This window comes from Leptonotus elevatus, chromosome 5 (assembly GCF_054856555.1).
Source record: "Leptonotus elevatus isolate MCC_2025b chromosome 5, RoL_Lele_1.0, whole genome shotgun sequence".
Taxonomy (NCBI): Eukaryota; Metazoa; Chordata; class Actinopteri; order Syngnathiformes; family Syngnathidae; genus Leptonotus; species Leptonotus elevatus.
In genome coordinates this window covers 5,597,591-5,611,080 of record NC_141243.1, presented here as the reverse complement: position 1 = coordinate 5,611,080, position 13,490 = coordinate 5,597,591, and the positions used below count along the sequence as shown (strand labels likewise).

Below are 13,490 nucleotides of genomic sequence, written 5' to 3'. Positions count from 1 at the left end.
CACAATTTAAAACAGTTCCCAGTTGTCTTCTTAACACGTCGGTGGCATGCTTTGTCAAAAATATACAAAGGATAAAGAATTACAGAACACCTACTGTCCACCTTTTGTCTCATGCAAAAGCAGAGTATACAAGTATGGCTTACATTAAAATGCCCAACAGGGGGCGGGGCTAACGCACGTGACGAGCTCCTCTGCATTGACGAATTTGCGACTTTTCTGACTCTTCAAGCATTTCAAAGTAGGTTTAAATTAAAAGTTACCAACTGGATTTTTCACATTGGATCTCATTTGAAAGCTGGGGTAGTGTGGCGTGTGAAACAGGTGAGAAACTCAACGCCATTTTGTTTTTGTGCCAATGGGGGACATTGAAAACGCCCATGTTAGACAATTTGAAGTTAATGTGCCATTTCAAAGCTGGGGTAATGTGGAGTGTGAAGCAGGTGAGCAACTTGACACCATTTTGATTTTAAGAAAATGGGAGCAAGTTTAAATCCGTTTTATTGCAGACAATGAAGAACTCCAGCATCTCTTAACTGGAAAAAAAATCTGGTATACTTCCTCATCTTTTTTTATTAGCTTATTTTAGCTTTTTTTTTGTTTGTTTGTCAGTTTACAACATTAGCAAAGCTTTTAGAACACGTTTAGCTAGCATGTCCACTGTCAAACAATTATTTTCTTCCTCAAGCTCAAGTAGGGGTAGAGGAAACTAATTTCTGTGCAGAATTTGTTTTCAGTTGTGCCGCATTGTCAAAATAGGCTTAAAAGGTTTTTTTTTATATTAAAGTTAATTCTGTCTGTACCTTCTTTGTTTTCAGTAATTCATTTCTACCAGTCTTTTTTTTATATATTTTTTTTATTTACCGGGACTTCTACTTAAGCACATAATGTGAGTACTTTAGCCACCGCTGCTGGAATAAAATGTTAAAAAGACCAAGATGACCCCAAGCTATTATCAGTGACAGAATTATAGAACGAGACTGCCGTCTGCTGGCTCATTTGTGAACTACAACGTATAGAACGCAATAATGGCGAATCCTTGTGAATTTTCCCATTGAACCTCATAGAACCAGAGCTCTGTCATAGAACACGACGCTGCTGCCCTCTGCCGGCCAATAATGTGCAAACAAACAAGTCTTTGCTTACCATCCATCCATGAGTTTTCTATCTCAGCGGGCCTGGAACCTCTCCCAGTTGACTTATGGCGGCTACAACGTGACTGATCGCCAATCAATCACAGCGCGATTATCAATGTGGCATCGAGTTGAGCCCGAGCCAGCAGCTCTGATTAGAATTTTTAAAACGAAGTGCTTTGGGGAAGCGATCTGTCAGAAAGGCACATCATGACTTATGCCATGAGATTTCGGCGAGGCTTCCTTGCATAAGCACTCTCAGTATGACGACTTGTGAGAAAAGAGCATAACGTTGCTTCAGTGGTAACGTTTTAATGGTGCCGTTTGTTGTTGATCTTTTTGCATCTTTTGGCATTTGGCGAAAACTGTTCTTTATCTTTCATCAAGTACGTTTTTGTTTTGGCAGATTTGAATAAAAATAAACGTAAATGTTGTTTAAATATCACTTTCAATGTGCATATCCACATTGTATTAATCTTTCTATATTTGGTGTATTATTTGTCTTTGTATCATGACAATCAACGATATTATAGTTCCACCACTTTGCGTTACCATAACCATTAAGACATCCATATTAAATCAAGAACATTAAACGTCACCTTCTCAGATGCAGGAGAAAGTTACATTATTTATGTAATTGCTGCCATCTTTATTTCCTTTTGAAATATCGTGCTTTTATTTTGACATATCAAACCGGAAATGCTCTTTGTCGTCTTTCCTCGATTGCAAACGCTGAGCAAATGGACGAAGTTGGCATAAGAAGCTGTTAAATCATTCTTGACTGATGATTACCGGTTGAAGAAGACTACCGTTGATTGAGAGCAGGCCAAAGTGGTCAGTGGTGTTTTGAATGATCTTTTATTATCTTAGATGTTAAGCATTGCATATGTTTGTCTTTTTGTATGTCTGAAATTTGAGTTCTACGGTGTTTTGCTGTGCAATAAACATCTGTAAAAGGAAGTGGAGACTCGCGTCTCATCAATGGGCGGTATAATTTATTTATTTGTTTGTTTGTTTGGCAAAACAAAAGCTTTAGTTCATTGTTTCACAATATACAATATCACAATAAAAAAAAACAATGATGACAAAAAACGTAATCCTTCATGAATATTATTATAATTACAATCACAATGAACATAATTACATATTTTCATCATGGTGAACGTTCCGTTCATGTACTGTATGCGGAGGGTCCCCGGGCCTCATCTTGACCCACCCATATCCGGAAGTGGGCGGCGGCCCAGCGGTCACCCCACCAGCGCCGTCGACATTTAGTACCAGCTGGGATGAAGCTCGCCTCCGTGGGAGCGCAGGAGTTGTTCTTATTTCGCGCCTGATTGGATTGCCGCCAGCATCAAGCTCGCGAACGCGATCTGCTCGTGGGTTTGCGTCATCTTGTCGGCCGACAAACGAGGCGACATGATGGAGGAGATCGACAGATTCCAAGTGCCCAATGCGGTGCAGGAGGCGGAGATGCAGGCAGAGATGCAGCCGCTGGTACGATACCATGATATTTAGTGTCCGTTTCGTGTGTGTTTTGTTAGGATAATACCCCCCCCCCCCCCACCCCGATAAATCTACATTTAGCATCTGATCGCTGACGCGCGTGGCCTTGTTGTGCGTGCGCGAGATGCGTTCAGGGTCCGAGTAATGTCGCGTTAACGAGCCGATCTGCCAAAGCGGACGTTTTTGTCATCACAATGTGAAAGCAATGAGATGTTTTGTTGTGGGTTGTGCTGTGTAGTGAGCCATCATCCTCCATCATCATCATCATCATCATCATCATCATCATCATCGTCATCACGCAGACATCGCCAGCATCCACGCAGCAAGTCGCTTCAAGCTGTTGACAGCGTTGATGATTTGGAGATTTAAAAAAAAAAAAAAGATATGTTGGGCACGGGGCTGTTTAAATGGGTGCGAGGAAGGGAGAGCTTTTAAGTGGGGCTGCATGTGGAGGTTATTGCAGTTCACACGGTGGCCTAGTCGTCGTATTTTTGACGTCATGCGTAGACGTGTCATGTAAATGTTTACTCCTCCCTTTTTCTCCATAACCTGCTTGGTTACATATCAATTAAATGTGAACAAAAATATAAATGTGTGTACTTTTGCTATGTTTTGGTCTTGCTTTAAAATAATTCAGTGCGGAACATTAAACGTCATAGTCGCCATTGTTGCTAATTGTTGCACTTGTACACACTCTTACAACCGCTGGGTCAAAAGTCACCCAAATTGGGAGAGATAGCAACCTAGCCCTGTGTCCAAAAGCGACAGAGCCACTGCCGGGTTATTTAGATGAGTGCATTAGGTAAAATTGTGACCGACAAAAAGTATAAAAATGACCCGTACTGATGAGTTAAAGCTACTAAAAAATGTGGTACTGTGTTATCAATATAGTTCTGCCCTACTTTATCACTTCAACTTTAAAATGAATGAATCCTAGTGGCCAACTGAAATGATGCAGGTTTGTTGTCAAATAGAATTTGATTCATTCTGTAGCCCTGACTGAACCCAAAAATGTGACATTTCATCGAGACAGGCTTATTATTGACACATTATTGTATATTTGTCCTTTTGTTGGCAGGACCCGGCGTCCTCCACGGCCTCGGAGGCCGACTCGGACAACACCAGAGACGGCGAACCCGTCACAATCAACTACAAGCCCTCCCCCCTGCAGATGAAAATAGGTGAGAATCGATTACAATGTCGCAATGTGTCCTGTTTAGCAGCTGGGATGAAGTCCAGCACTGAGCTGAGCTAAAATGATGTCAATTACAAGAGTAAGTGAAAGCTTGAGCTAAATGCATCTGGCTAGTGGAGCATCGCCCGTATCATTCACTGCCATTGATGACTATAAACGTAAAAAATTCATGTGGACTATTTCTATTAGTTTAACATTTTTTCATTTCATTAAAATTTTTATGAAAACCCAGACAAAAATTTTTATTGTACATTTTATAACATATATAACATTTGTGATTAATCGCGAGTCAACTATTGAAGTCATGCGATCAATTACGATAAAAAAAAATGTAATCGTCTGACGCCCTTTATTTTTAATTATTATTTTGTTATTAGGGGCGTCAGGCGATAATTTTTTTAATTTTTTTAATTAATCACATGACATCACTAGTTAACTCACGATTAATCACACATTTTATATGTTATAAATTTACGATTAAAAAAATCCTAGGTTGTCATACTTTTGTTAGCAAAAGTGGAAAAACATGTAAAACTAATAGAAATAGCTCAAATGAATTTTTGACGTCTATAGCCGTCAATGGCAGTGAATGAGTTAATTGTATTCTGTCTAATCAGAATGTCACAACTATCATCCAATGCTCTTTATGGCGCGAGCTGGATTATTCAGTGACCTTTGAAATAAAACAATTGAAAACGTCACTGACATTTCACTCGCCAGTTCATCGGAAGCAATTCAGAGTTCGGCTAGGATTAGCAGAAGTAGCTAACAAAAAGCCAATAAGCGCGAATGAATTCAAAGGATGTAAACGTTTTGTCTATATTTAACTCATTCACTGCCATCAATTCATTAAAAAAATACATATATTATTAAAAATTAGGGGCAAGAGGCAATGAACATTTTTAATTGTAATTAATCGCACGACTTCACTAATTAACTCATGATTAATCACAAATTTGATATCTGTTCTAAATGTACAATACAAAAATTCTAGGTTTTCATACTCTTGTTAACAAAAGTGGGAAAAAAATGTTAAACTAAAAAAAAAATTGTTTAAATGAATTTTTGCCGTTTATAGCCGTCAATGGCAGTGAACGAGTTAATGTGATAAGATGACATCATTTGTGCTCAGGTAACGAGCAATCACGGTTCACCTCTTTTCTGCGTGTGGTCATGTGATGTTGGCAAACTGAGCCATGATTGGTCGTTACCCGTTTCCTGAGCAGATGTAATGTCGTCTTCAGTCGACCGCAAGTGGCAAAATGTATTTTGAAAGGTATTCATTGTACATGAAAAATAATGAAGTTGTCGCATTAATTATAGACAAAATATGAACTTCTTTCTGTTGAAAATGGCTCAAAGAGTCAAGTATCCATTTTAAGTCATTCACAGACAGAATACAATTAACTCATTCACTGCCATTGACGGCTACAGATGTAAAAAATTAATTTGAAGTATTTCTATTAGTTTAGCATTTTTCCCACTTTTGTTAACAAGAGTATGAAAACCTAGAAAAAATATTTACAATTTGTGATTAATCGTGAGTTAACTAGTGATGTCATGTAATTAATTTAAAAAAAAATCGCCCCTAATAAAAAAATAATAATTAAAAATAAGGGCCGTTAGACGATTACAATTTTTAATCATAATTAATCGCATTACTTCAATAGTTGACTCTCGATTAATTACGAAAAAAATTACGCCCCTAATTTTTAATAATCTTTTCTTTTTCTTTTTTAATTTTTTTTTTTTCAAAATTAGGGCCGTTGGCGATTACATTTTTTAAATTATAATTAATAGCTTGACTTCACTAGTTAACTCATGATTAATAAATTTTTTTATATCTGTTGTAAATGAACAATAGAAAAAAAAAATTCTAGGGTTTCATACTCTTGTTAACAAAATGGGAAAACATTTTAAACTAATAGAAATAGTTCAAATGAATTTTTGACGTCTAAAGCCGTCAATGGCAGTGAATGAGTTAAAATGCAGCCAGAAAGGCACAAGTTAACAAAATAATTGACAATTTTATTGTGTAGTATCTTTTGACTTTCCTCGACTGTCAGCCAAATGTTTCCACAATTCACATTTTCGTAACAAGCTACAGACGAGCACAAAATCTTGTGGCCAAATAAAAAGTCTGACCTTTTCCAGCCGATACCAATCAGCTGAAAATGCTATGACGGGCCCCGATTTTGACACGTGGTCAGGTGGGACAACTTCATATTATCACAGCATTCAGTTGAAAAAAAAGACATACGCCTTCACTTTCAGTTTGCTTTTTATGAATCGCAAAGTTTCCACTAAGTCGCGAGAGGAATGAAACCCAATTCCCCTTTCTCATCATCACACTTCCCGAGGAGCGCTCCTTTTAATTCCGCTAATCGTATTCAGCTTGCGAGTAGTTACGCAAGGGCATCGGGCAAACATTTCGAGTCTGTTAGAAGACGAACGCTTGATGTTGGAAGCTGGAGAGAGTGTGACAAGTAAGCCAAGCACGACGCTGACCTTCATTACTTGGAAGCGCTCTATTGAAGCCAATGTTGTGTGTGCGTGTGTGTGTGTGCGTGTGTGTGTGTTGTGCAGAGAAACAGAGAGAGCTGGCCAGGAAGGGATCGTTGAAGAATGGCAACGGTGTGGCAAGTCCAGTCAACAACCAGCCGAAGAAGAACAACGTCATGGCCAGAACGCGGTGAACAGAACACAATTTGTGGGAGGAAGTTGAGAACTGCGTCTTATTTGTCTTCTTCTTTTTTTTTTTTGCTGATCCGTGAACCGATTCGAACCGTGACTTTTGTGATCCGGTACATTTCCCTAATACTTATTTTATTATCATGATTTATACAGCTTAAACTTTTAAATACTATTCTGAAAGCGGAGGAGCAAAGATTTACGTCAAGAGGAAAAAAAAAAAAAAAAACAGGCAGACTGCTATGATAATAATATTTAAAGGGTGACGTCGTAGAAATGATGATAATAATATAAGTATTGGGAAAATTTACCTATTAACTAGTGGTGCAACGGATCAGTCACGGTTCGAATCGGTTCACGGATCAGCAAAAAAAGACAAATAACACTTTGTCTTCATTTATTTTGTAAAATACTTTTTCCATTAAGAAAATATATATAAATAAAAATGTCTAATATAGCCCTTTAGGATTTAGAAACACAACTTTAAGTGCACTATGAGGAAAAAACATGATTATTTTATACATGTTTTATGTGTAAAATAACAAAGTGTTAATGGCCTAAAGTTGTGTTCCTAAAGTCTAAACAGCCATGTTTGACATTTTGAGTTGAATGTTTTTTTTTTAACTCATTCACTGCCATTGACGGCTATAGATGTCAAAAATTTGTTTGAACTATTTCTATTAGTTTAACATTTTTTTCACTTTTGTTTAGTTTTTTTTGTTGAGTATGAAAACCTTGAAAAAAATTGTACATTTAGAACAGATAAAAAAAATGTATGATTAATCGTGAGTAAACTGGTGAAGTCATGCCATTAATTACAAAAAAAATGTAATTGCCTGACGCCCCTAATTTTTAATAATAATAAAGTAATTTTAATTATTGTATTTTATAATAATCTTCTTTTTTTAAAGAAAAAAAAATTGGGGGCGTCAGTCAGGCGTTCATTAAAAAAAAAAAATCATAATTAATCACATGACTTCACTAGTTAACTGACAATTAATCACAAATTGTATATCTGTTCTAAATGTACAATCAAAAAATGTTTTCTAGGTTTTCAACAAAAGTGGGAACAATTTTTAAACTAATAGAAATAGTTCAAATGAATTTTTGACATCTATAGTCGTCAATGGCAGTGAATGAGTTCATGGGCAAAAGTGTTTTATAAAGTAAGTTCTATTCATCTTTTCTTTTAAATAATAATGAAAACACCTGAGTGCGCAATTTAAGGCCCATTCCCTTCCTTTAAACATTACAAAGTAGCCTTTACAGCTACCAGCCAGGCACTTGTAGCTAATGCTAACAGCTAGCTGCTAGCAACTTACGTCGGAGACTTCTGCTGTATCACACAATGGCGGCATAATTAATTAGCGGTTTCTTAGCGCCCTAAATTAGCAATTGAATATGAGTTGGGGATAGTGTTTGTTGTGTTGATACGATAAAGAAAGCCTAAATGGCTAAAAGGGAAGTCAAGCTAGCCACCGCGCCACAACGTGGGCCAACTTCAAAGTAAAAGTCAACTGAGGCTATTTGCATTGCCGTCAATGTATTATTTGGTGAACCGCAAAAAACGGTTTTGTTTTCATCTACTTACATGGTGTAAGAATTCTGCCATGTAACATGATTTCACCCCCCCACTACCCCCCCCCCCCCTCCCCAAGCTGCTCCCTGATGAAATATGATGACAATTGTCTCATTTTGACACGCGGCAGCTTGCGTACCGCCGGAATACGGCGAATCCGAGCCGCTGGTTTTGTGCTCGCCTCTCGTCTCCTTGATTGCGAGCGGAGATGCTATCTCGCGTCCATTATGCGGGCTGCCCGTCACGCGGGCTTTTAGCAGGAAGACTTTCATCGATCGAGGGTTTCCGAGACGCCGCCCGCTTTGTTTGCCGTCTCGCTCGCCGTCTTCTCTCGTTGCTGATGCGTCCGATATTCCGCCTCCCGGTTCGCTTCGTCATCCCGTTCTTCGACCCCCGCATGACATCCCCGCCACTCAATATTGTCTCTGCTTCTTGCTGACAGGTTGGTGGTGCCCAATAAAGGCTATTCCTCGTTAGACCAGAGTCCGGATGAGAAGCCTTTGGTTGCGTTGGACACAGACAGGTGAGCTCCGTCCAACAAACACGGCCCACGTTGACGAGCGTCGCGAATGGACGCCGCGCTTAACAGCGGTGCTTTTGTTCAGTGACGACGACTTCGACATGTCAAGATACTCGTCGTCGGGATATTCCTCGGCTGAGGTGAGTTCCAGTTTTGCGGTCGACTCCGTCTTAATGAGGTATCGGTGTTCGCCCCCCCTACTAAATAAATACGTATGAGCTCTTAACTCATTTACTGTTATAAACGTCAAAAAATCATTTCAAGTATTTCTATTAGTTTAACTTTTTTTTTTAACTATTATTATTATTATTATTATAATATAAACGATTAAAAATATACATTTATTTATTTTAATTGCAATTAATCGCATGACTTCACTAGCTAACTCGCGATTAATCACAAATTTTATATTAAAAAATATAAATATTTTTTTTTAATCTTAATTAATTGTATGACTTCACTAGCTAACTCGCGATTAATCACAAATTTTATATTAAAAAATATAAATTAAAAATTGTAATCTTAATTAACTCTTTGACTGCCATAAACGTTATAAAACGTTTAGCATAAACCTAGGGAAGGGCGCCGAGGACGTTAAAAGACGTCCCCTATGTTTTTTTTTTTTTTTTTCAAAAACGGGTGCAGGAAAGCCTTGGGCAGCTGTGCTGAAAGAATCAGGCTGATCTGATTAGTCAAAGACTCGTTTTGGCCCCTAGAGGGCAGCGATGACTCTCTTTGCACAAGGTTGGATGGGCCGCCCACCGTGGGCGTCAGTAGAAGACGTGAGGCGGAGCTAGAGTGTTGAGGAGACAATGGCTGATCCAAGCCACAATGGCTTGACCAAGCAACCGGTTACAAGCAGCTCAGCTTGAGCATTTTTTTCAAAGACGGAAAGCATCAATCAATACTAAAAAGCGCATTGATGTCGACGATGATGATGACTCCGAGCTTGACGCCAAAGTTGGAAGCTTTGGCGTGACTGTTATGAACACGTAGTAAGCCTCACGGCTAAGCGCGGCTAGCGCGGCTAGCGCGGCTAGCGCTGCTAAGGCCGGAAAACGCGCACAATAGCCGGCCGGGTACTTCTACACAATCGGACATTCGATCGGGCGATGGAGAGTTGGCATCGACCAATGCAGATTGATGATGATGAAGAAGATGAAGCTCTACGCCAACGTGACTGTTATGAACACGTAGTAAGCCCCACCGGCAAAGCGCGGCTAGCGCGGCTAGCGCTGCTAAGGCCGGAAAACGCGGAGCTGCACAAGCGGACATTCGATCGGACAATGAAGAGTACCCCGAGTCCAATGCATATTCATCGGAGGAGCGGGTACAGTCTGATCACGGAGAAGACACTGTTTCTGGACTACGATGCCACCATGAATGGAGTGGATCAGAACATCTCCTACCAACCCGGTATAGCAACTGAAGGACACGGGGAAGCGAGACGTAACACCACCGTAACGTAACCGTAGCATGATCCTGATATTAGACTTGATGACACTGCAGTATATACTTGCTATTCCCCGGAAAAAAACGGCCGGCAAGAAAGTGGCGCACGCGAAGAGGCAATCTTGTGCAAATGCTGTTGCGTCTCCTTGCACGCAGGAGAGTGTTACAAAAAGAAAAACTGTCGTTGAAACATCCACATATTTGTAAATAGCACCACAGTTGCACACATTTGTAAATAGTTTGCCAAATTGTTGTCAAATTGTTACACTGTTGAATGTAAATAAACGTATTTTGCTATCAAAAAACACTTTTTCATTCTTGGTGGTAGTGTTTTATAGAAGTAAAGCACTATTTAGGTGTTTGTGGCATCATTCATGGACAAAAAGAAGTGTCAAATTCACTAGAATGCATGAAATAATATCGTTTCACTAAAAGCTTGATTTCTCCGTATTTGAGTTCAAAACAAGCGAAATCGGATGAAACTAACCATTTTCTATTGTTGATTACTAAAGAACGGAATAAGGTAGAAACAAACTCTTTTTTTCTGATGAAAGATGAAAGTCCAATCTTTCATTTGGTAGTACGTGTGTTTCCATAGTCCAAACAGAACATTTTCTGTGGACCTTGAAAATCAGTCAAAATGCTTAAATCGGCTGGCACTGGCGGCATCCCTTTTCTGAAAACGTCTGGCAGTCAAAGAGTTAATTGTATGACTTCACTAGCTAACTCGCGATTAATCACAAATGTTATATAAAAAATATAAATTAAAATTTTTAATCTTAATTAATTGTATGACTTCACTAGTTAACTCATGATTAATCACAAATTTTATATCTTTTCTAAATGTACAATACAAAAATTCTAGGTTTTCATACTCTTGTTGACAAAAGTGGGAAAAAAATGTTAAACTAAAAAAAAATAGTTTATTTATTATTTGTAAACCTTAAAACTATTTGCGTCTCTTGTAGCAAATCAACCAAGACCTCAACATCCAGCTGCTGAAGGACGGTTACCGCTTGGATGAGATACCGGACGACGAGGACCTGGATCTGATCCCGCCCAAATCGGTCAATCCCACCTGCATTTGCTGCCAGGCGACGACCCCCTCCACCACCTGTCACATCCAGTAACCCCTCCCTCTCTCCCTCCCCCTCCCTCCCTCCCCCTCCCTCTCTTAGCACAGCATAAACCCACGTGTTCATCTGCTGCGTTTTCTTTGCCGTCAAGAATAACAGCACGTGGAAAATATATTACCGACTGAAATGTGCTAGAATAGGAATGACCAGTCCATTAATTCATAGAAAGTTTTGCTTAAAACTGTGAGAAGGGAAAAGGTGAAAATAGTAAATATACACTAGCAACAAAAAGTTAGCAATATTGGGCTTTTGGATGAAATTTCAGGTTGAAGCTCAAATGCATTATAACCTTCACCAGTCACTTTAACTGTTCAATGTTTCAATATTTTTTTTCTTGCTGAAGCTGAACATCAAAATTCCCAGCAGGTGTTTGCGCCGTGAATGCACCAATTACGTTTTTTGGTTCAAATAGAATGAGTAAAAAATAAAACTAAAATTGAACAGTCGTCTTTATCATGCTATTCAAATTGTGATATCAGAATCTGATTTATTGGCCAAGTGCTGAATGTAAAAACACACAAGGAGTTTGTCTTCACAGTCACGACCCGTCCGAGAAACACGAAAAATAAGAATGATCAACAACGAAAAACAGAATGGGAAGCTTGGCGGTTTGCTAGTTAGCGCCTCGAGGTTCTTAAATGGGGGGGGGGGGGGGGCATGAGGAAGGAGGGAGGGAAAAAACAAGGCGCAATCTGTTCTCCTTAAATTCAGTAACATGCTTTATTTTCTTGAGGTTTTCAGAAATAAAGCAGTTTTTTTTTATTCAAGTTAATAGGGTTGGTATTAATATACTGCAGTCCTTGAAAAAAAAAACGATTTGAGAAATTTGTGGTAAAATTCGTAAACAGTCATTTAAACTATGCAAACTTTTTTTTTTTTTTTTAGAATCACGATACATATGAATATAGTTAAATATTGTTTTGATAAAACTTGGTGGTGGATCGTGCTTAATACGCAGAAGAACAGTAAGTTGTAGAAAAAAAACTTTTGTCAGTAATTTTAAAGAAGGTGAAAATACTTTCAGATGTTTTAGTGCCTTTTTATTTCATCCTGAAATTTCACCCCAAATATCGCTCGCTTTTTCTGACTAGTATATAATATATATATATATATATATACAATATGAATGCTGATGTTGTCCTCCTATGGCAGGACATGCACTTCTCCTCAATATGATATTAAATGATGACGATATCGCTGACCCAGCTGCTCCGCTTACCTAAAATATGGTTTACAATTTGAACTACTGTCGTACTGTTTTCTTGTTGTGTGTTGAAAATTCAAATAACACAAGTACTGTACAAGGTTGCGATGTAGCACAGTCCGGCCCGCACTTCCCTCCCCCCCTCATCCGTCCACCTTCTCCGTATTACCGGTTTTGAACGTCTCATGACGAGGCTTTAGGAGTGAATAAAGGAGCACCGGAAAAAGACAACTGACAACGGGAATTCAAAAAGGAACATTTCATTTCTCTGCTTCCTTGCATGGTGGGACTGTGTGTTGTATTTAAATTTGCACAATTTGTTTTCACCTTTTTGGGCCTTTTTCTTGCACGGCAGCGACGCTGTTTCCCCAGAAGTACCGTATTTCAAAAAGTATGTAAAAAAAAAAAGAAGAAGGAAGATTTCTGTATATGGTTACAAGTCATAAGGCCAAAGGACAAAGTATTTCATGCCATTGCCACCTTTAAAAGTTTGTACCTTTTTTTTTTGTGTCCATCATCAGACACAAAAAGAATTTGACTTCTGTCTTTGCACATACACATGCATGTACTGTACATAAATGCCATGCCAATGTGAATAGTCGGTGGGAAAGTGTGGGGTCTTGCAGCTTCATTTACTGACCTAGCCCCCTTAAATGAACTGATTATTTACAGTTAGAGTTGCCTTAAGTACAAACAAGCTAAGTATATGTGTGTATTATTTATCGCCATGAGTTATTTGAATGAACATGTAACTTGGTTTTTTTACCCTCAAACATGTGCATTGTTTTTCCTTGAATCATTTTAGTTTCATAAATACATTATGTATGGTATTTAACATTGTTATTATGTGTGGTGTATGAAAACACTAAATAAATAGTTAATTGAACATTAGCCCGTCCTTTGCTTTTATTTTTGTAACTGCTCTTGTACAGTAATAAAAATAAGTTATTTTGGTTAAGTGAATTAAATTCAGCATTGACACTTATTTTCACGATACAGGGGCTTAAAAACCAAACGCGCAAACAAACCGAAAGGAAAAATGTACAAAACAAATCAAACCCAACAAGCTAGCTTGCT

At 38.5% G+C, this 13,490-nt stretch overlaps 1 protein-coding gene across 1 annotated transcript; it reads left to right on the top strand.

Annotated features, from left to right (window-relative positions):
* Positions 1–2,359: 2,359 nt before the first annotated feature.
* On the top strand, positions 2,360–13,304 carry fam219ab (family with sequence similarity 219 member Ab). The gene is made up of 6 exons (XM_086076964.1): positions 2,360–2,627; positions 3,715–3,817; positions 6,418–6,523; positions 8,544–8,624; positions 8,707–8,761; positions 11,042–13,304. The coding sequence occupies exons 1-6, from the start codon at positions 2,550–2,552 to the stop codon at positions 11,201–11,203; spliced, it is 585 nt and encodes a 194-aa protein (XP_085933090.1). The 5' UTR covers positions 2,360–2,549; the 3' UTR covers positions 11,204–13,304.
* Positions 13,305–13,490: the final 186 nt, after the last annotated feature.